Here is a 23,387-nt window from a genome sequence, read left to right on the forward strand (position 1 = left end):
AGACGTCACCCCAAGACGTGTGTACATAAAGGAAAGGCATGGAAAGATTTGCGATGTCCGGCGTGGCTTCCGTAGCTCAATTGGTTAAGAGCATTGTACGGATTGCAAAAAGGATGCGGGTTCAAGTCCCGCCGGAAGCGTAAATTTTTCCAATTTTTCCTTTAATATAAAAATGTTTAGAATCGTTAGCAGACGTTTCTGCTTGTTAGAAATTAAATTTATTACTGAACCAGTGAGCTACAACCTCGGCTTTGTCGTCACTTTCCATCAGGTGCGACTAAGGTCAATCACTGGACAGTTTACAATAAATAAAAATAAAATACTCACACGGACAGACAATGCTCATAAATTAAACATGACCAAAAACTCGTCTCCGTTTGTTTACAACCTTTTATTTTTAATCAGATGCATACGGCCTGACAAGCTGATCCCCCTCGTCCAGCAATACGTAGTGGAAGAAATGGGTAGAGTTTACATCGAACCCCCACCCTTTGACCTTGAGAAGTCCTACAACGACAGCAATTGTTGCTCACCTCTCATCTTCATCTTGTCTGCCGGATCTGATCCGATGTCCGGATTGGTCAAGTTCTCCATGGAGAGAAAGGTCGTCAGCTTTGAGACTATCTCATTGGGACAAGGACAGGTAATGAGAATAAAGCTGTTTCCACTTAATGTTCTGAACCGTTCTGAGCGTTCGTGAGCGATAAAGGTATGGAAGACAAGTGTTTCATCTGCGCACGAACGAACGAATGCTCAGTCAAAACTGTTCAGAACACCAAGTGAAAACGCAGCTTTAGCCATTATAGTTTCACCTTAGCAGAACTATCGACCTAGTTCAGTTAGTATGCAAATCATAAATTATTTTGTACGTATTACTTTGTTTGTAGCTTGACATCTAACGATATGCCAAATCCCACCCCAGTGCAAATAAAAGATGATTCACTAAACAAGTTTCCACCAGGGCCCCATAGCCGCGAACATGATAGCCGACGCCATCAAGAGCGGCGGCTGGGTGGTGCTGCAGAACTGCCACGTGATGGACTCGTGGATGGGAGAGCTGGAGCGCATCTGCGCGGAGGTGATCACGCCGCAAGCCACGCACCACAACTTCCGGTGCTGGCTGACGTCATATCCTAGCCGCGCGTTTCCGGTCACGGTGTTGCAGAACGGTTGGTTTCAGAGATTCTCTGTTGTAACTTGTAAGTTATTAAGAATAAATCAATGCGCTGATCCAGGGAGGGGTTATGACCCCCCCTGGAGTCTAGATTGACCACGTGATGGACTCGTGGATAGCTGAACTGGAGAGGATCTGCGCGGAGGTAGTCACGCTCCAAGCCACGCATCACAACTTCCGGTGCTGGCTGACGTCATATCCTAGTCGCGTGTTGCAGGTCACGGTGTTGCAGAACGGTTGGTTCCGTTTGAGAAAATTGCTGTTGAGAGTTGATAAGAAAATCAAAGAAATTGTTATCCATAGCCGTGGGTTTTAAGCATGCGCTTATCCAAGGGGGAGGGATTGTAATTGACCATGTGAACCCCCCCTCTCCTACTGATCACGTAGCTGAATCCGTCCTTGGTTTTAAGGACTTGAGTAAAAATAGACAGAAATGTGCAAAGTAAAACAGAACTTATGAAAAACCATGTACAACGAGTCTTCTAAACTTATCAGTTGGTTTTTTTTTAATAGGCTCTTTTGTGTCTCACTACTGAGCCAAGGCCTCCCCTCGTTGTCTCCACTCGACCCTGTTGTCGACGTTTTCCCACCATTTTTGGTAGAATGCGTCCAGGTCGCCCATCGCAGGTCGGCCATCTCCTTTTTGGTCTGCCTGATCCCCGGCCTGCCCCGTCTATGGTGTTTCGCGGGTCCCAGTTTGTAATCATTTTGACCCACCTTTCCGGGTGCATGCGGCAGACATGTCCAGCCCAGTCCCACTTTAGCTTAGCGGTCTTGATCAGTTGGTTATTACCTTATTACATTTAATTAATGACAACATACTTTTGTAGGTGTAAAGATGACCAATGAGGCTCCAAAAGGCCTGAAGAACAACATCTACCGCTCCTACATATCGGACCCGATTTGCGACCCAGAGTTCTACATCTCCTGCCCTCGCACCGAGGAATGGCGGCGGCTGCTGTTCGCGCTGTGTTTCTTCCACGCGATCGTGCAGGAGCGACGCGCTTTCGGCCCGCTCGGCTGGAACATACAGTACGAGTTCAATGAGAGCGACTTGAGGATCTGCATCATGCAGTTACAAGTTAGTCTTCATTTCAAAAACGTTCAATCCGATAGGCTACTTTCCTTTTAGTCAAATCTGCTTCTGAGTTATATGAAAACAGTATGGAGTTGAATGACGTCACGGTCAATTCTGATCAGTGGCACTGAATTCTACATGCCCCAACCCGCGAACGGAGGAATGGGGCTGCTTGATATTAGCATTGCGCTTCTTCCACAAGTGCAGAAGCGACCCGTTTGTTCCTGCACAGCATACTATTCGACCAGTCGACGAAGACGAACGACAGACTTGTATGTATCTATTTTTCAGATGTTCCTCACTGAATACGTGGACACTCCGTTCGACGCGTTGAACTACCTCGCCGGGGAGTGTAACTACGGCGGTCGAGTGACCGACGATAAGGATCGCAGGCTCATACTGTCGCTGCTCTCTCTGTTCTATAACGACGAGGTCACTGAGGTTCCCGAGTGAGTCATCATCCTCCTTGCGTTATCCCGGCATTTGCCACGGCTCATGGAAGCCTGGGGTCCGCATTGACAACTAATCCCAAAATTTGGCGTAGGCACCAGTTTTACGAAACCGACTGCCATCTGACCTTCCAACCCGAAGGGTAACTAGGCCTTATTGGAATTAGTCCGGTTTCCTCACGATGTTTTCCTTCGGTGAAAAGCGACTGGCAAATATCAAATGACATTTCGCACATAAGTTTCGAAAAACTCATTGGTACGAGCCGGGGTTCGAACCCGCGACCTCCGGATCGTAAGGCGCACGCTCTTAACGCTAGGCCACCAGCGCTGTGAGCGCAGCGAGTGAGTAATAAAGATAAATTATTTTATATCGTAACTTGTATCATATCGTATGCGAAATGAGTTACTACCTACCTACCTATCAACCTGAGGTATTTTCTTTTGCGCTATGGCACATCTCGGACACTGGCGATCAAATATAAGAAAGAGGCGCGTTCCTAGCACATATTCTAAGCTCGTGTAGGTGAACGCGTACCATGCTTGTATGAGTGAGATATGACAGGTCGACTGTTCGCGTTTTTGACAGTCGGTAACTGTGAGGTAACCGAGAGGGGGTGGGCGGCACTTTCAGCGGGGAGCGGGAGTGGCCATACTGTACGTTAGTACTCTTTATTATACTGTGGCTATGGCGATCTTCAAGAAGCAAATATGAAAGTCTAAGAGTCTCCCCAAACCCTATCGACGCGGAATCGGCTTTAAATCGCTCGTTGATATGAACATGCGTACGGCTGCGTTCAGCTTTCCGACGCATAATCGTCTTCATACTAATGAGCGAATTTTTGGTTGGCTAGAGCCTATTCCGCGTCCATAGGTTTGGGGAAACACTAAGGTCGACAGCGCATCAGTTGCTCCTCCATCGTTGCTTATGTCTACTGTTAGAAACCCCTCTTGTGAAAAAATTAATCGTGGGTTCCAACCTTGGCTATGCCATGTAGAGCAAAAAAATAGTTCCAGTACGCACGGATCCGTGCCTGCAACATACGATGGGTTAAGCTGTGATGGGCAACCACATCTCTTTACTGTGAATGACTCGTAAATCGTTGTGCAGATACTCGTTCTCTCCGAGCGGCAACTACCGCATGCCGCCATCCATGGACTACAACTCTGTTCTGGAGCACATCCGAGCCCTGCCCATGATCGCCAAGCCTGAAGTGTTTGGTCTTCACGACAACGCGGACATTACTAAGGACAACAAGGAGACTGGTGCTGTAAGTTCTTTCTAATTACTTGACATGTTACATAAAGCCTTCCATTTGTAACACCATACCTTCTCGCTCTACTCATGAACGCCCAGCCCGAAATGTTCGTTCTACCTACATGATAACGCCGCCATTGCATCGGTTTACTCCGTGAGGTGTAACAAAATCCAGTCCTACTTTAAGATTCCATAATATTGCCTTGACATTCTTCTTCTTCTTTTTTTCCCGGCCTGACGCCAGAATCCGCTTTCCTGCGTAGTCTTCTCCACTTTCCCCGGTTTTCGGCATTTCTCAGATATGAGATTGTTCTTGACATTAACACCAATTATTTTCCAGCTACTCTTCGGCACTCTGCTGACCCAGACGTCCATTATCGCGGGCGGCGGGGGCGAGGGCGGCGGCGAAGGGGGAGGCGTCGTGGAGCTGACGAGAGACATGATGGGTCGCATGCCGCGTCTGTATAACATCGATGACGTCGCCGCCAAGTATCCGGTCCAGTACTACAACAGCATGAACACTGTGCTTAAACAGGTGCGTTTGAGATGATTATTTCCCTGTAGTTACTGTTGGCACTCACTGATGCTGAGCTGACCCAGGCGCATAGAGAGTGAAGATGAAGGGAGGCCGGTGGAGCTGACCAGAGACATGGTGGGTCGCATGCCGCGTCTGTATAACATCGATGAAGTCAGCGCCATGTACCCAGCCCAGTACTACAACAACATGAACACTGTGTTGGAACAGGTGGGTTTGCGACTATTACCTAAAGTCTGACCAAAAAAGAGTAGAAAGTAAAAAGTGGCAACATCGTAATAGTGCCGTCCCGTTTTCTCACACATATTGATTTGAAAGGGATCACACTACAATGTTGCCACTTTTTACTTTCTACTCTTTTTGGGCAGACTATATTTGTAGTTACTCTTCTGCTGAGCTAGATCCAGAGTAAAAATCGTGTATAACGTTCTTTAAACTTATAAACTGAAAGAGATACCATACACTAAAGAAAAAGCGATCAAGCCCACTGGTGGCGAAGCCGGGAATCGAACCCGGGTCTCCAGCTATCGCGGCTGACGAGTTCGACCGCTACACCACCCCGACCGCGAAGGCACCCGTCGAAATTTCTCTAGTGTATTTTATCTTTGAACTTGCCCTAACGACTTTAGGTCATTTAATCCGCTTGCTAATATGGTGAGGAAAATACCTATATTTCCTGATTTTTGCTTCGCTTCAAGAATCTTCGTAGAATAATGTCAGATTTCGAGCCTGCTTCATGTGTGTGGCTTTTTTCATAAGCGTTAAAACGTAACTATAGTTATTTGTTATACAAGGGAGCAAAGTTGTATTTTAACCGAGTGTGGAATTGCAACACGAACTAGCGAATGGATTCTAGGGTTGAACTACGAGCTAGCGAATGGATTCTATGGTTGAACCACGAGCGAAGCGAGTGGTTCGAAAATAGAATCCCGAGCGAAGCGAGTAGTTCAAAAATAGAATCCTGAGCGTAGAGAGTGTTGCAATACACACGAGTTAAAATAACTTTGCATCCCGTGTGTAACACATAACTTTTCACCTCACTAAAGCGAGGAAAAACGCAATAAAAACAACTGGAACATAATTGCACAAAAATAAGTCAATTTGCGTTTATTACAATTTTCACGAAGCACCGACCGACAACACAAAAGTTTCAAATTAAGAATCAAGAAGAAAAATCTATTTGGGTGCGTTCCGTTTCACGCGTTTTGAGATTGCAATGTTACTTAAGGTGCGTTCTGAATAAGTAGAATGGAAGAGTCAAAAATACAATTTCTTGTACGATTTCAAGTGTTTTATGGTAAAATCAGGTTATAAAATTGTTTGAATTTTATGTTTTTAGTGGGATACAATTCGATATGAAATTATTTTTACGTTCGCAGCACATGATTTGTTAAGACAATTTAAGCACAGGGAGAAAATTGTCCTGTCTAGGACATGCCTTTACAAGAAATTATATTTAAAAAAGTAACTAATGACACGTTCGAATTTCAAATATTCTTTGCACTCTTGTGGATAAAATGCGATTTTGCTATCTGTTTTTAAAGAATAAAAAAGTCCTTTCCGAGCTAGTGAGGTGAAAAATATTTTAAGAAGGTTAGGTACTCACGTATTACAGTCGATATAACGCTCGACATGATTCGATCCAATTCATTTTGAAAAAGATCCTCGGAAATGGATCGAAACATGTCGAGCGTTGTATCAACTGTTAAATGTCTGTAATACGTGAGTAGCCTGCTTAAAAGGTTTGAGTCTCACGGGAGTTTTATACTTAAAATGATTAAATCCATACTAATATTATAAATAAAGATCGTTATCAAGGTGCACTTTTCGTGGCACATGGTACGGTTGGCAAAAAAAACAAATACGTACATGTATATATTCACTTTGTTCTTAACTACAAAATAAATATTTACCTTCTTAGGATTACACCTCTACGGTACAAAGCCTTTTCCGACCAAGTATATATTTTTAAAACAATATACGTCAAATGATATTAATTATGTCATAAGAATATGTTACACGAAGTGTATATTATTTTAATCCAAATATTCAAATGCACTCTAATAGATACGACTATCTAGAATTGTTATTCAAGTAGTTGAAGTCAAAAGTAGTGCACGAAGTAAGACGAGCACGAAGGAGTGTAATAAAGTGCACGAATAATCCCAGTATCTTCATTCACAGTATGGATTTGACACAATACCCAGATTTTATAACAACCTTCCTGTAACTTCTGTCAACGTAGAAAGGTTTTTAAGTTATTTAAAATGATTTTTTCTAATCGACGTGAACAACTGACAGCCAAATCTGTTGAACAAATTTTAGTTATTTATTCAATGTAATTTGGAAAAGTAATTATAAATATGTATATATTTCATAATTTGTTAAGAATATATAATGTTTTAAATACTTGTGTATTTGTTTTTTGCCAACCATACTTTGCCACCAATACAGCACGCTGATAACGATCTTTAATTATAAATGGGATAGTGTGTGTGTCTGTTTGTCCGTCTTTCACGGCAAAACGGAGCGACGAATTGAAGTGATTTTTAAGTGGAGATAGTTGAAGGGATGGAGAGTGACATAGGCTACTTTTTGTCTTTTTCTAACCACCCACTTCCCTAAAATGGGGGATGGATGTTTGTATGGAACATTCCGCAATTTAACGCGAGCGAAGCCGCGGGCAAAAGCTAGTATCTTATAAATCTATTCTTCAGGAGCTGATCCGCTACAATCGTCTTATAGCCGTGGTGTCGCGGACGCTATACGGCGTCCACATGGCCGCTCAGGGCCTGGCCATCATGAGCGCCGAACTGGAAGGATGCAACAACGCCTTCGTCAAGGGCATCGTTCCTGGCGCTTGGATGTCTAAGAGCTACCCTTCGATGAAACCGCTGGGGTCTTATGTAGCCGACTTGTTGAGCAGGTTTGTCAAAACTTAGGCCGGCAACAGACAGTCTTAAAAATTCATAATCTTAAAAAAAAATTGTATGCAAATTGACAGTTCAAACTGACACTGACAGATCTGTCAGTGTCAGTTTGCATACAATTTTTTTTAAGATTATGAAAATTAAGACTCGTCTGTTGCCGGCCTTACTGATACTCCCTAAATTTCCTAGTACTAGGGATGGGATACCTGCCGGCCTAGTTGATTGGCAATCGTTGACGCTAGACGCCGATCCAAATCAAAAAGAAAAAGCAAAAAGTCCCCATCCAATATGGAACGAGGTCCCAGATTTTGGTAAGTGGCAGTAAGCGGGTCATAATAAGCATAATATATCGTCACTACTTTTAAAAAACTTGTATCTTCGTCTGTCAATGAAAATAAAATTGTAGTAAGTATGTATGGAATGCATATAGACTTACTGCGTTTTAACTTTGAGGAACAGCGTGAGAGACGAGATTTTTTAAAAGTAGTTACGATATGTGAGTGTTGCTCGAGAAAACGTCCCATTTTGTCGATTGCTATAAAGCAGGTTTGTCAGTTTATTCATATAAACAAAGACAAAGTGGGACGTTTTACTAAACACACTCACATATTTCCCGTAGAATCGAAAGCTGTTGGGCGTATACCTACTGTGACCTAAGTACGAAAAAAGAATGAGGCATGTGTGTTGTAGTCCTAAGGCACCCCAGACGTGCAAAGGGCCTTCACAATTCACAAGCTCGCGCCACGCCTTCCTATCTTCAGCGACCCTCTTCTTGGCCTTCTTCGTGGCCTCATTCTGGTGGTAGTTCATTCTCGACGGACCGCTTCCATTTTTAACCGACTTCAAAAAAAGGAGGAGGTTCTCAATTCGACTGAATGTTTTTTTTTTACGTTACCTCATATCTCCGAGAATCGTGAACCGATTTTCAAAATATTTTTTTTTAATCGAACGGGTATAACCCCGAGGTGGTCCCATTGGCACCAAGTCGGGGTCTGATGATGGAATCCTGGATAAATCGAGGGAACTCTTCAAATGTTATAGGCACTTGTACCTAATGCTTTCAGTGTATTTTTCAAAGGTGTGTACCTTTGAAAAGTACACTGAAAGCATTACAAGTGCCTATAACATTTGAAGAGTTCCCTCGATTTCTCAGTATTTACGTCTGATGGTAATAATTTTATGTAGCTGAGCTGATGATGGAAGGTCAACTCCTCAATGGTTAGGAGTTAAAGGATAATTCTTTCACTACTGTACGCATATTCGGACTGATACTTATAATATCAATAGGAACCACTAAAAATCAACAAATAAATATCTTTTTAACAAAAAATAAAACCGCCTTCAAAAATAAGCGCGTTACAAAACACGGAGAAACTAAAAAGCAAAAAATAATGAACCTTTGAATTCAGATTTCTTATAGGATTGCAATAATCTAAACATCCAAATTATAAACAAATCAATTATTATTTTTTTTGGCGTTGGGGCCAGCCTGCGTATGGAGTTTCTCCGTGTTTTGTAACGCGCTTATTTTTGAAGGCGGTTTTATGTTTTGTTAAAAAGTTTAATTTTGGGTTTGCATTTTGCGGTTTCCAGCCGAAAGCAATGCTTGCGTTATTTCTTAACATAAAGGGTAAGAGGATTAAAAATAAACAAGTATATTAACAAATAAATTCAGTTTACTATCACAATACTAAAGCTAACATTTAAATACAATGTTTGTACTCAGTCTGTTGTTGTACTGATGCGTCGTGTGTATTGCACATCTAATATAGAGGTAATAATATGACACGAAAACAACTAACTTTTTGTTAGAGCCAAAAGCAACCACGATATTTTTTTTCATCTAAATGTTTTTAGGACCATACCATAGATTTGACATTTGCTATATTATGTAATTAATAAGCTAGGTACATTTATTACCTATCAATAGGCATTACATTAATATAATATTCAATTTATATTATTTGACAGTCTCAAATCATCTTTACGATGCAAAGAAATAATGATATCTTTCCATATCCTTCTGGGATTCGGTATCTTATTATGGTGCTCCCACACTGGCTATGGCGCGCTGTCCCTGTCGCACAATGTTATATAACATCTATAACAGCCCAGTGTGGGAGCACCATTAGAACAAATTAATGAGCCGATTTATTTAAATAGGAAGAGAGCGTCAAACTTCGTTTTAAGAAAGGAAGAGGTAAGAACACTCTCCTGATCTTAAATGGTGCCATAATATCCACAATGTTTCAAATCACTGTCCGATTTATTTATTCGTGCTTCCCATTAGAATGCGGAAAATCTCTAGCATCGAATATGAGCATAGCAATACAAAATTATTGACAGTGACTGCGTTAATTAGGTATAGTCAAAGACATATGTAACTCCGTATAGACAGATCAGGTCTAAGAAAAAAACGTACCTCGGAACCATAGAGAAAAAGGTACGGCGGGCTAGATGGCGATACACCTTTAGGGCACTCTCGACTAGATGGCGCTAATATTAATATTTGACATTTTAACACATATCAAGCTAAGAATATGGGCCAAATTGTCAAAACTGAGGTTCAAAAGTTTTAAGTCTGTGTCGAGAGATGGCAGTCTATGCACTGCGACTACACATTTTTCTTTGGCAGTAACTCTCTAGAAACTCGATCCTTTTTGGGTGTAGTATATGATACTCTACAGATTCTTACTTGACAATACTGCCTGCCATAAGCGTAATGCAGTGGCCTATTTCACAATAATGACAATTGTCGCCCAACAGTGGCACTTCGCCGTTCGGTGCCTGTTCAACAAGAAACTATTGACGCTGAGTAACAATGTCACCTACCAACCCAGAAGTAGGCACAGCATTGTCATAGTCAAATGTCAATGTCATTGCGGTGAAATAGCCCACTAAGGCACTGGTCCCACCGCGAGCTAGTAAGCTATGAGCTATCGGCTATAAAAACGAACAAAAGATAAGCACTCCCGTGCAAATAAAAGAGACACGGCGTTGTTTATAGTTACTCGCCCAGCGGTGAGCTGTCAAAATCGCTGTGTCTCTTTTATTTGCACGGGAGTGCTTATCTTTTGTTCGTTTTTATAGCCGATAGCTCATAGCTTACCAGCTCGCGGTGGGACCAGTGCCTAAATCAGATATTAAAAATCTGAGCAAAGATCTTTAGTATTCCTAACTACAAAATATTGTTCACAAATCTTATTAAATAATTGACACATAGAAAATGTAGAACAGTCAACAGCTAACATTTAGATTGTGCAACACTAACAGTTATCACTCCAATCACAGTGGCAGAAATAGCCGCAAAATTCACTAAATACAGGTTGAAAAACACTGACATAAACAAGTCATACATACTAATTACTAATTAATATAATAATATCATTTAGGGCTGGTTTTTCAATCGCCAGATAAATAATATCTATCAGATAAATGTTGGCTGTCATTGTCATTTATATGTGTGATGAAAAGGATAGTGATAACTTTATCTGGTAGATATATTTATCTGGCGACTGAAAAACCAGCCCTTACACAGCCTGGCTAAAAAAAGTAGAAAATAATAGGGGCGCCACCGTCTTTGTAAACCGCTTCGCATGTGGCAACTTTTCTGACACTTCTGTACGAGAACAGTAAGTGTTGCTATGATAAAAATAGTTCCATATCGACTCTTTTTGCCAGGCTGTATATTATGTTATGTATAGTCATTTGGTGAAGACGGAAGATGAATTTAGTAAGTCGTTCATATTCAAATTATAGATTCAATTGCGGATCGTAATAAAAAAGGATTATTTTCTACCTTACAATATGCTACTTATTGATTTGTATCTGTGCCCTGACCTTACAAACGTTTCATTTATTAAATGTATCAATTTAATATGAAATGAGCCTAGGTTCCCTGATAGGTATCTAATTCACCAAAATAAATGTACTAAGTCCGTCCATGAAGAAAGGAAAAATATACTCAGGTATTTCAGTAGACAACTGTCGATAAAAAAACGAGAATTCAAACTTTCCATGGGAAGCTAACTCTTCGCGCCTATATTATCAATTACTCGCATTTATTTACTGACAAAGTGGGTGTACTAGGGGCCCATTTCTCGAAGCTACAAGTTACAATTTACAAGCGGTAGTCAATGTCTAATATGACAAGTTGGAAAGAGACTTCCACTTGTAACTTGTTACTTTTAGTTTTGAGAAATGGGCCCCTGAGAAGATCAGCGCTGGCTACATGGCTAGCATCATGCTGAGTTGGGTCCATTTCGTGATGAACACTTTTATGTCATTTTGTTCTTTGCCATTTTATGTTTGATGTCTGTACATGTCCGTACATGTTATGTGATCGTCATGAATAAATGTTTTTTATCTGAGCGTAGGTATTTGATAGTCACCGGCAATAACTTCGTAAAAAATATGGCCGAAATAATATCTGATACAGTATTATTTCTAGAGCCATAAGGGTGTGTCAGATATTTAAGCAGCCTTCTTTTTTGTGAGATGTTAATGCCGCTGACTATACATACATATATATTATATACATTTATATATGCCTAAACAATTAATATAAGTAGTAAATTATATTGTAAACATGCCTTCAATGCAATAATGAATCGAAAATGTCGGTAATTGTACCTCGAGAAACACTATTACGAATACAATTTATCCTAATTTGGTCTAATTTATAGTTTTAATTACATTATAGCACTGATAAATACTGACCGTTGCGACAGTCGCCAAGTACAACCTTCTTATCACTTTAAACAACCCTCGAAAATTCGGAAACTCAACAATATATCTCCAAAAGCTCGTGTATGTGACATCTATGTCTAGTAAGGCTGTTTACTACAAAATAAGCTCTAAAATTTGCAAACGCGAAAAATTCAAGTCTCCTTTTTAGCGAGATCGAGTAGCTTGTTCATCAACTCACCGCCAAACGACTCCCTGTATTTCTGGCTGATGCTGTTGAGCAAAGCGTAGGGGGTCTCGTAATTCATGTTCTCGATGATGGCGAGGGTGGTATCGTCATAGGTGCGGCCCACGACGCGGAACCCAGCCGCGGACATCTCCACGCAATAGTCTGAGTTCTCCAGCGTCGTCAGGTTGATGTAGATCCGCTGGTTATCGTTCTTCAGCTGCGTCGATACGTTGGCAGATTTCACGTGTTTGCGTATATCGTTGATCGCCGCCTCGGCTTCTTGTGGCCATGTTTCTTCTGTAAGAACTTTGTCTTCCATTGTACTGAAAAGAGAGAGATAAAACATTAAATAAACATTCTTCTTTTAGTGTTCGTATGAGTAATTTCTAAATCTATTGTTCACATTTTTGGGTTCGAGTTGTAATGTGAGAATACTGACTCATTCTTGGCGCAGCGAGTAAGCCACACAAAACAACCCATAAATATTGCTGTTGGTACTTCAACCGTCCGTGCCGAGCGCCTGACGAGAACTAAGAATGCTTGAAATGTTAGACAGCTAATTACAATTGTATGTATATGTATGTAGTGTGCCCCACGCGTTTGTTTGTATACGCCAGGGCATGATTCGCGACTATGAATGAAAGCACACGCGTCCCATGCATGCCTACTCGTGGAATTGTACGTGAACATAAATAATTGAACGATATTGGCTAAGTGCGAAGTCGGTGTTGAGGGAAATAGAAGCGACGCCAACGCGCGGCATGATGAAAATATGAACTTTCGTGGGACGCTTGGGACGGCATTTCCAAACTAAATGGCTGTTGCCAACTTGCACACAGTCAAATAAGAGCAAAACGACGACTAGGTATCTCGGCAGCCCATCGTAAGATTCGGCAAATTGTAAAACTGTGTAATTTGGTGCAACTGAACTGACCCTAAATCTCTGTTCCCGAAATGTATGTGAAAACTCGCATCAATGGTATTTTACCTAATTACGTAATCATTCTCGGACGTTCTGGAAGTTATCCAACACGCCCTATATAGATGTGCCGTTGAAAAGGGTACAAAAACGCCGACAAAATAAGGACTAACCTATCATCATCAATGGCACTAAATTAACTAAAAGTTATCAAGCCGATAAAGTTCGTTTGTCCCTTTCTGTCACACCAATACTTCGGAAAGAAACAAACGAACTTTATCGGCTTGATAACTTTAATTAACGTTTATGAATAAGGGGGTAAATCTTTAAAATCGCTCCGAAATCCGACAGCTGACACTGCCACTGCCGCCACTGTCAGTTGCCGGATGGATGTTCTAGATTTTGACTAAAACCGATTTCCGCAAAACCTGATTCCATCGATTCTTGCCATCAGGTTGAAATTCCTGCAAGACTGGATAGACGAAGGCCCGCCCGTGGTGTTCTGGATCTCCGGGTTCTACTTCACCCAGTCGTTCCTCACGGGCGTTCTGCAGAACTACTCGCGGCACAACAAGATCCCCATCGACCAGGTGCAGTTCGAGTTTGAGATCACCAAGATGGAGGCTGAGTGCAACCAGTTACCGCACTTTGGAGTGTATTGTAAGGTAATTATCGTTATCGCACATTTCTGTCGCTTGGAGACCTTAACGGCTCAGCCACGACCCACGACATTGGTCTAAGCGCGACAGCGGTGAGCGTTGGCCATACATTAAAGCGAGACACAGCGATGGGACTTTTCATTCGCACGCCTGCCGCTCACCGCTGTCGCGCTTAGACCAATCAATGTCGTGGCTGGGCCGTAAGGCTATCGACGCGTAATCGGCTTTCGCCGACCAAAAATCGCTCAGTATGAACATGCGTACGCATGCGTTCAGCGACGCGTAAGCGTCTTCATACTAACGAGCGATTTTTGGCCGGCTAGAGCCGATTCCGCGTCGATGTTTGGGGAAATCCTTAGTCATTTAGAAGATGCGAGAACTTGCGAGGTTTATTACATTGCAGTCTTTGATTACTATGCTTAGTCGTATAGTCAACCAATTGGAACCGTAGGCCACTCTACGACCATGTCAAAATGACAAGCAGTAAGAGATTTCTTACAATCTGATTTATAACGTCACTATGACATATAGTTCTACAGTGGCCTAGGGTTCCAATTGGTTGACTGTACAGTCACGTCTATAAATATCTAAGGATACTTACATCTGTATTCAATTTGAAACCTTCTTCCCCAGTAATTAGTTTCGATATGTACAGATATTTACAGACGTGACTGTATAATGTAACTCCAACAGTCCGCAATGTAACTAAAATCCCACGCGTTAATGTAGGTTTTTCATAAACATAATTCAAAGAGAATTAAATAAATTAACACAGAAATTCACACCAAAATTGTACAATCGCATAGTTTACATTTCCCTCACTACACTATCATAACAACTATATATATATATATATATATATATATATACTTTTCAACTCCTTTGTTGATTACGTTGATGTGCTCGCATGTGGCTCACGTAGCCGATTTTATTTGCGAAAACCCGTGCACACGACGGGCATGACAACACACCGATCATAACTACAAATATCTGGGTGACCGAGCTTCGCTCGGTTCTATTTTATTATATCACGTCTTTATATAAAAAAAACTGTTGTAAAAAAAATAAAAACAAAAACTTAATTTCTGGCCGAAATTCGAAACCCTGACACATGCGATCTGTCTGTGAACATTATTAGATCGACCTCATCGCTGAGCTAAGCGCAGCTATATGGTCGTTAATTTCGCCGCCCGAGAATTCTCTCTTAACAATACAACTACTCCACACGAGATGGCGATAAGGCTTCGCTAGATCGATTTTTCACCCCAAAAACCCCCACATAACAAATTTCAGCGAAATCGTTAGAGCGGTTTCCGCGAACGTCTATATAAATAAATAAAGGAATATACAAGAATTGCTCGTTTTTAATTGTTCATAGTTCTAAAATAACAGTACTTGCTAGTACGGATTACAATTAACAGATGGCGGTATGTGCCTATTATTTCCGGATAATTCTAGAATGCACTTCTGTTTGAAGTATTTAATTTTAAAAATACTACTGAGATAACGGAAGAAGCTTAAAATTCGTAATAATAATTAAAGCACTTAATGAATACGCAAGTTTTGTCATCCGCGAATCATAAGTTAGTCAATGTTTGTTGTTTCGTATCCTTGACCTGTGTCGCCATCTAGTTTGATAATAAGTAGTACCTACATCGATCGAAAGAATTCTCAGTCTTAACAATACAACTACTCCACACGAGATGGCGCGCTTCCGCCACAAAAAATGTCATTAAAAAAATTTGTGTAATTTTCTATTCGTGGTAAGTATTTTTTTCAGTAATATGAAATGACTTGAAAAAATTATTACACCTCGCCCGCGATTCATAAGTTACTCAATGTTTGTTGCTTCGTATACGGGGCCTTGACCTGTGTCGCCATCTAGTTTTTGCAATAAATAGTACCTACATCGAGCGAAAGAATTCTGTCTTAATAATGCAACTACTCCACACGAGATGGCGCGCGAAGAAAAACTCATGAAAACTCGAAAATTCGCGTTTTCCGGGACCTAAGGACAAGTTAGATCGACTTTTCACCCCCGAAAACCCCCACATAACAAATTTCAGCGAAATCGTTAGAGCGGTTTCCGAGATCGTCGGTGTATATAAATAAATAAATAAATAAATAAATAAATAAATATACAAGAATTGCTCGTTTAAAAGTATAAGATAGACAATTGAACCATAGCAATCTGTACATACAAATGAAAATGTCGACAATCCATCGTACCGTGGCTCTGATATGAGCTAGGGATATTTTTAACCGTATTGTATTGTATGTATCGCAAGCAGCAAACACAACAGATGGAACATCAAGGACATGAACACAGTGTGTTTGTGTGGGTGAGTTGTGAGTGTGTGCGTGTGACGTTCATGGGCTTGACATTTTCTCCTCAAGACACTGTTTGCTTGTAGAAGAGGCTTTCTGGTTTTTGCTGTGTGTTAACCCAACGCGGTTTATATTATTAGCTCTAAATAAACAGAGGTATCTACCTAAGTTAACTGAGCACTTTTTATTTCTTAGATGCACTGCTCCAGCAATATAGATAGATAACCCTAATTTGTTTGTTTTGAACTTTAACATTGTTTTGTAACTTGGATGACTAATATGTGTTTTGTTCTTTAAAGTGTAAGTAGGTAATAAATAACAAATATCACAATAGGCTAGTTTCCTATACTTAAAATAAAATATTTTATGCAGTGCACAAAATAAAGCACCACATAATTAGAAGAAAAATATGAACAGTAGTTATGTTTAAACATTATTTATATTTAATAAGTCAAAGAGAAAAATGTAAAGTAAATGCATTGACCGTGACGTCAGTCCTCAGTATTTCATAGTATTTCCATATTAGTAAATCGTTTTGACAGTTCTTAAAAAGCAGCTGATTTGACTAGTAGGAAACTAGCCTATTTCCTAATATTTATTGTTTTCATTATTACCTAATTATCTGAAAGAGAAACTCAACGGCCTTTCAATGTTATTGTTTACTGTAAAAGCTGTTGAACTTTTCAATACATATAGGCATTGAAACATCTTTTTACTCCACAGGGACTGTTTCTCGAAGGCGCGAGATGGAACAGAGAAACAATGGAACTTGACGAATCCTACCCAAAGATCCTTTTTGACACCATCCCCATCATATGGTTCCAGCCAGCCTTGATCCAGAACTTCAACCCCCTCCCTGCTACTTCTGTCCCATCTACAAGACGAGCGAGCGGAAAGGAGTGTTGGCCACGACAGGCCACTCGAGTAACTTTGTCATGTTCATCACTCTGCTGTCCGAAATTCCGCAGAAACACTGGATAAATAGGGGCGTTGCTAGTTTGACGCAACTTGATGACTAGGAAGTCATCATATTAGCGTCACTACTTTTAAAAAATCTCGTATCTCACGCTGTTCCTCAAAGTTAAAACGCAGTAAGTCTATATGCATTCCATACATACTTACTACAATTTTCTTTTCATTGACAAACGAAGATACAAGTTTTTTTAAAAGTAGTGACGATAGGCATATTTCACAACAGTGACGTGACAACTGTCACCCGACAGTGACACTTCGCCGTTCATTGCCTGTTCAATAAGGCAATATTGACGCTGAGTAACAATGTTACTTATCAACCCAGAAATATGCACAGAATTATCAGTGTTCATTGTCAATGTCACCACAGTATAATAAAGAGTACTCGTACAGTATGGCCACTCCCGCTCCCCGCTGAAAGTGCCGCCCACCCCCTCTCGGTTACCTCACAGTTACCGCCTGTCAAAAACACGAACAGTCGACCTGTCATATTTCACTCATACAAGCATAGTACGCGTTCACCTACACGAGCTTAGACTGAGCTAGGAACGCGCCTCTTTCATATATTTGATCGCCAGTGTCCGAGGTGTGATGTCACTGTGGTGAAATATACCATGTCTAATATTTAAAATACCTAAAGTCGGCCTGAAATATCCGAAAAACATACTCGACATGTCACGGCAAAGAGTGAAAGTAGTATGGTGTTTCATAGGTACCTAAAAAGTCCTTATGGGCATTTTGCTCATATGGTAAACTCATTTTTTTTTTCTTATCAAACACGACGACAAACTAGAGTGCACACCTATGGTTAACATTTTGATCATGTACCACAATTTGAATGAACACGCAATCGTCAAAGTTATTACAAGGTATTAAGGTTCCTTTTAAACGGTACCAATATTGGCTAAGGCCAAATGCTGTCAAAGAAATCTGTATAGACGCGACCATGGTCCATAGTGGCTGGCTGCATATCCTAATTCTAAAATATACCTACTTTTTATTATTTAGGTTTTCATCCTAATTTATGTATGACTTTTTCTAAGTAACTTTTCCATTCATATTCAAATTAAAATCACTTTTCAATCAAGAATCACATCTCAAATGCTTCTCACCAAGGTTGACTATCTTAACATAATATTATTGGTGTAGTTAATGGAGTTCAGCAGACGTGATTTACGTGATATATGCTATTTATAGTATTTGGGTGAATCAACTTTTTCTGGTCTGTTATTGCCATGGTTATGGTCTCCTGAGTCACGCTGGTTTTATGAAAAATATGTTACTTAAACTATGCAACCATACATTGTTCTAGTGTTAACAAGCCCTTTCCTTAATTTGCCACCTACAAACATGGACTACATGCATGCTTGCATAATTTTAGTAGCATAATTTTGCATAAAACCAGCGTGACTCATGGGACCGTAACCATGGTAATAACAGACAAGAAAAAGTTGATTCACCATTTATGCCATGTGCTATTTAATTTACAACATTGGGTAGAAACTTAGGGCCTTAATATATAAAAATTACAAACTAAAACCTAAACTTAATAATAAACTATTAAAAAAACCCAAATCGCAGTCCATTGGCAACATGCCCAGAAGGCTGGCAGCATTGCCACATTATATGCCAATACTGATCTGCTGTGCCAGATATGACCCAGCTCTTTAGTCATGCATCAATTCTCGGTAGAAAATAAATCTGGTTAACCAAATAATATTCAGAGATAGTTTTAGATCTTTAATATTTATTATGTGTTTTTACTGTGATAATGTCTAGTCATAAATGTTTGAAATATATTATTTTTATATGCTAATAGTTTCCTTTTTAAATTACCCATAGAATTAAGTCCCGTTGAGGAAAATCAAAAATAGCCGAGATTTCATAGCCAGTTTTGGTTACATCTGTAAAATGCCTGATAACCTAACACTTAAAGTTCTTGCGTTTTGTACACATTTTATTATTAGATACATACCGGATACCGGGTTGGGTAAAAGGTAATAATGTTATTTTGTATCGCGTTCAACCCATATGAGTTTTAAAAATAGTGCCTGATAACCTGTTATAAATGTTACGGTTATTGTCTATATCCACCGCAATTTACCGAGGTCATGTTCTATATCCCTTTCAATGGATCCTGTCAAAATTTGGTCTATATAAATGGTGCTTACTGTTCATATCCAATAGGTGAGGAGAAATGCTCACCATTACCAGTATTTACAGTTGTATGCCAAAGCTGTCTAGTAAACTTAATCATGCTGTATATGAGACCTGCCCCTCTGGCACAACTTGCCTTGTCGCGTGCAAATCCATACTTGAAGTGCTTGATGTATGGACACGCGCGCGACAAGGCAAGTTGTGCTAAAGGGTATGGTGTGGCTCGCAAGTACAGTTGAGTTCATAAATATGTGTAAATTTTTTTACCTGGTTGCAATGAGATAAGGTCAAGAAATGTTCACATATTTATGAACTTGACTGAACAAATATGAAGTTCTAAGTTTTTATGCCAAGTGGTGTCATATCATATAGATATTTAATGCATTCAGAGCTCCAATACCAAGTCTGTGCCAAAAAATACAACATGGATGGCTTTGAAGTGGCTTTTTGTAATTAGAAATTATTATAAAACACAGAGTAGGTCAGTCTGTAAAATTACATCAAATTTACAGAAGTGTTTTTCTTTCTTCCATTTATTTCAGTAATATGTTTTATAAAATGTAAACAATTAATAAATTCGTTGGAGGTAGACTGCTATGTAAAACTGTTAGTAAACAATTCCTAAAAATCATAATAAAACAACTACCTTACTGATAAGTGTCAACTTTCTTTCCCAAAGTTAATGTCCATTTGTTTGTTTCTAATTAAAACCATAATACATAGCAGTGATTGAATTTGCCGCTCATTAAATTAATAAATTTGAGGACTTACCTGTAATTATAGAGCTTGGTGATACTTTTGTATAGTTAATAACTTAGTCCAAGACTCATCTAAGCCGCTTTTAATTGGATACAATCATAAATTTTGTTATGGCAAAGGAAAATTCATTTTAAGTTATTTAGTCCCAACCCAACAATACCACATACCAGCTAAACCAGAAAAAATGACAGCTAGCTGTCGACCAATGCAATCTGAAAAATGTACCACAGACAACAGTTATTTCCGTTCGTACAGATTTAACATCATTACCAGACTATTTTAATAACATTACCGACCTTTAAGTAGACTTTTACATACACTTGGCAAATATTTTAAAATATATAGAATTTTGATTATATGATTGCATCATGTAAATTATATAAAATAAACGTTCTAAGTTTATTTTAATGGTTTCATCAGTATTTTTGTTTTGTAAAGTCATAGATAATAGAGTACACGTTAAACAAACATAGTGACGGTGAGCATTGATTGATTTTCACCCTTCCGGAGCAACACTACTCCCGTTTCTTTTCACGGGTTTTTGTTTTATTTCCACAAGCTAGATTGCTTTTTTGAGGCATGAATTGAATAATTAACTGAAAACTGTATAAAAACCAATAAATTATGTGTATTTTATTGAATATATTATTAATTAATGAGAAAAAGTAAGAAAGAAGCAATTGAGAAATCGTACATTATCAACGGTTCGTGCGCGTAACGAAACCACGAGGTGTTGTTTGTTGTGATTTCGTGCAGATGGCGCAACGGTCTTGTAAACTGCGTATCTCAAACTGACGTTTTTGGTTATTTTTGTTCTCGCCTCGTGTTTACTTTAGTGTCTAATTTCGGTCCAATTGCGAAAAATTTGTTGTGCAACAACACTTCAATCAATATTTCGATCATACACGGAATCGCCATACGGAATAGTATCGATCCACAGTTTCCGACTAGGTATATGTATACAGTATCACGTGGTGGTGTGGTGGTTTATATAATTCTTGTTTACCGCACAAGTCGAAACTTTGCGCATGTGCGTCCCGTCAGTAACCTCAAATCGTAGAGCGGGCTAGGAGTCGGCAGGTTCCGGACATCCGGGTCGCGGAGCAGCGGATCCGGCACGCGTGTGAACTTGTGATGTGCCCTTGTGCCAGCAGTGGCAGTGCGCGCCCCGCGTGTGGACCTAAGCGCTGGTGATACTCGCGCGCGCCTGACATGGCCCAGACTCAGTTCTCGCGGAGCTCGGAGAGCGACGCGTGGGCGCTGCTCTCGCTCAAGTCGCCCCCGTCGCCTTCGAAAGTGCAGTGGGCCCAGGAGCCGGCTCCGGTGGCCATCGCGCGGCTCGACGGGAGAGACTTTGAGTACTTGATCCGGCAGAAGCGCGTGGTGATCGGACGCAACTCGAGCCGGGGAGAAGTGGACGTTAACATGGGACACTCGAGTTTCATATCGCGGCGTCACTTGGAGTTGTTCTACGACCAGCCGGAGTTCTACCTGACGTGCAACAGCAAGAACGGCGTGCTGGTGGACGGCGTGTTCCAGCGGAAGGGCTCGGCGCCGATGCTGCTGCCCAAGAGGTGAGTGCGCGGCCACGCGGCGATAACGGCGCCGCGTCATTCTATTTACAATTACTCATTGGCTTTATGTTTGTAAACAAACATATTTGTTTATGTCTACCCACCTGTTGGAACTATAAAAAAATGGATTTAACTTTAACTCATTGCTTAAACTCATTGCTTATTCTATGCAATTCAAAACAACACAAATCAAAGTCCAATTTCTTGATAATTCCATTCATTTATTAGTTGGTGGGATGATGTAACTCACAGCCATTTCATTGCAATGTGTTGTGTTTCTAATACTTATAACATATTTTCTGAAAAGCAATTCCATTGTAATAGTCTTATTGTTATTGATATAGTTTTTAGCTGACTATATTTTTTTTCATGCTTCATGTTGACATACAGTGAAGTTCTAATAATAACATTGCAATATGTGCCAAAATACAATTACTAGTGCACCTATCTGATGAGTTATGCCTCTGCAGGAGCCCTTCTCTCTCTTGCTCACTTTATCAGTATCTTCTGTCTCACTCTTGTTGTTGACATTACAAATGGAATGTGTCCCAGTTTATTTATGAGGTAAAACTTAATTTATATTTACACTCGCATCTAAACTGATTGTTTTAGGTACTTACTTGGTGCTAATATACTCAAAATTATCTCAACATGAATTATATTTACATTATCTTGCTTATCATGAGTCTCACTACTGCCTAATAGTTCACAAATAATTATTTGGGTTTAAGATTGTTTAATCTCATAAGAATTTACAATTCACTTAATTTTCAAAACAAACACCAATTGAAGGTAATGAGGAGATTATATTTTGTAATGTATTAGTCAAGGACTATTTTATTAGGCTGTGTCCCAGCCCAGAGCAGCTCTTTCCAATTATACCTGTGCTGAGCAAGATCCTGCCAATCCCGATAGATCACATCTCATTTCTACATGGCTTTTTCTGTGTGCCACTGCAATTAAGGTGATTTCTCAAAATAAACATTTTGAAATTGGGAGACCATATTATGGGCTCCTGCCAGCCTAGTTGTATATTGTCGCTTAGTTTGGGGCTAAGTTGATCTGTGTAAGGTGTCCCCAATATTTATTTATTAAATTCTGCAGTCAAGATATTAAAATACCAATTGTAGGTAAGTGAATCTAACATACTTCCACTAGTTGTTTATGTTGTTTTACTAACTGATTAGCAGTTAATTAAAGCTGAGACAAATTCACAACACTGCTATCTTATCATAGTTCATTCAACTATTCTAGTATGCACTTGTGCTCTATTAACTTACTAACGGCCTGCTAAGGCATGGTCCCGGGTTCGAATCCCGTTAATTTGTGTGATGAGCACAGATATTTGTTCCTGAGTCGTGGATGTTTTCTATGTATAATAAGTATGTATTTATTTATCTATTTAAGTATGTTTATCGTCGCTTAGCACCCATAGTACAAACTTTGCTTGGTTTGGGGCTAAGTTGATCTGTGTAGGTGGCCCCAATATTTTTTTTACACTATATTTGTTTTCCTTAACTAACGAATCAGAAAATAGATATCTCTCTTGCGTCATTGACGACCAGTCTGGCCTAGTGACCATGCCTGCTAAACCAATGGTCCTGGGTTCAAATCCCGGTGAGGGAGTTATTTGTGTGATGAGCACAGATATTTGTTCCTGAGTCATGGATGTTTTCTATGTAT

General features: G+C 40.0%; 3 protein-coding genes across 6 annotated transcripts in view; 2 read left to right on the plus strand and 1 right to left on the minus strand.

Moving 5' to 3' along the window:
* Positions 1 to 17,323, plus strand: part of LOC125233105 (dynein axonemal heavy chain 3-like) — an 84,586-nt gene extending 67,263 nt beyond the window's left edge. The window contains 10 exon segments of the mRNA XM_048138967.1: positions 406 to 643; positions 962 to 1,169; positions 2,005 to 2,255; positions 2,544 to 2,701; positions 3,810 to 3,969; positions 4,297 to 4,491; positions 7,209 to 7,417; positions 13,710 to 13,920; positions 16,966 to 17,086; positions 17,089 to 17,323. Coding sequence (XP_047994924.1) covers positions 406 to 643; positions 962 to 1,169; positions 2,005 to 2,255; positions 2,544 to 2,701; positions 3,810 to 3,969; positions 4,297 to 4,491; positions 7,209 to 7,417; positions 13,710 to 13,920; positions 16,966 to 17,086; positions 17,089 to 17,261 — 1,924 coding nt within the window. The 3' untranslated portion in view covers positions 17,262 to 17,323.
* LOC125233348 (GSK3-beta interaction protein-like) lies at positions 11,663 to 22,800 on the minus strand. Of its 4 annotated transcripts, none has more exons than XM_048139333.1 (2): positions 22,325 to 22,800; positions 11,663 to 12,659 (listed from the first exon to the last, which is right to left on the minus strand). In XM_048139333.1, the coding sequence occupies exon 2, from the start codon at positions 12,653 to 12,655 to the stop codon at positions 12,302 to 12,304; it is 354 nt and encodes a 117-aa protein (XP_047995290.1). In that variant the 5' UTR covers positions 12,656 to 12,659; positions 22,325 to 22,800; the 3' UTR covers positions 11,663 to 12,301. The 4 variants fall into 4 exon arrangements, with proteins under 4 accessions (XP_047995290.1, XP_047995289.1, XP_047995286.1 ...); XM_048139332.1 differs by lacking the exon at positions 22,325 to 22,800 and adding an exon at positions 20,143 to 20,775; XM_048139329.1 differs by lacking the exon at positions 22,325 to 22,800 and adding an exon at positions 12,740 to 13,438.
* Positions 20,918 to 23,387, plus strand: part of LOC125233347 (forkhead box protein K1) — a 107,860-nt gene continuing 105,390 nt past the window's right edge. The window contains 1 exon segment of the mRNA XM_048139328.1: positions 20,918 to 21,704. Coding sequence (XP_047995285.1) covers positions 21,343 to 21,704 — 362 coding nt within the window. The 5' untranslated portion in view covers positions 20,918 to 21,342.

Source organism: Leguminivora glycinivorella, chromosome 14 (genome assembly GCF_023078275.1).
Source record: "Leguminivora glycinivorella isolate SPB_JAAS2020 chromosome 14, LegGlyc_1.1, whole genome shotgun sequence".
NCBI classification, from domain to species: Eukaryota; Metazoa; Arthropoda; class Insecta; order Lepidoptera; family Tortricidae; genus Leguminivora; species Leguminivora glycinivorella.

Coding starts and splice junctions, on each gene's coding strand:
- LOC125233348 (XM_048139329.1), bottom strand. CDS start 13,026: ATGTTCACGTACAATTCCACGAGTAGGCATGCATGGGACGCGTGTGCT. Junction 12,660..12,739: donor TACAACTCGAACCCAAAAAT/GTGAACAATAGA, acceptor CTCTCTTTTCAG/TACAATGGAAGACAAAGTTC.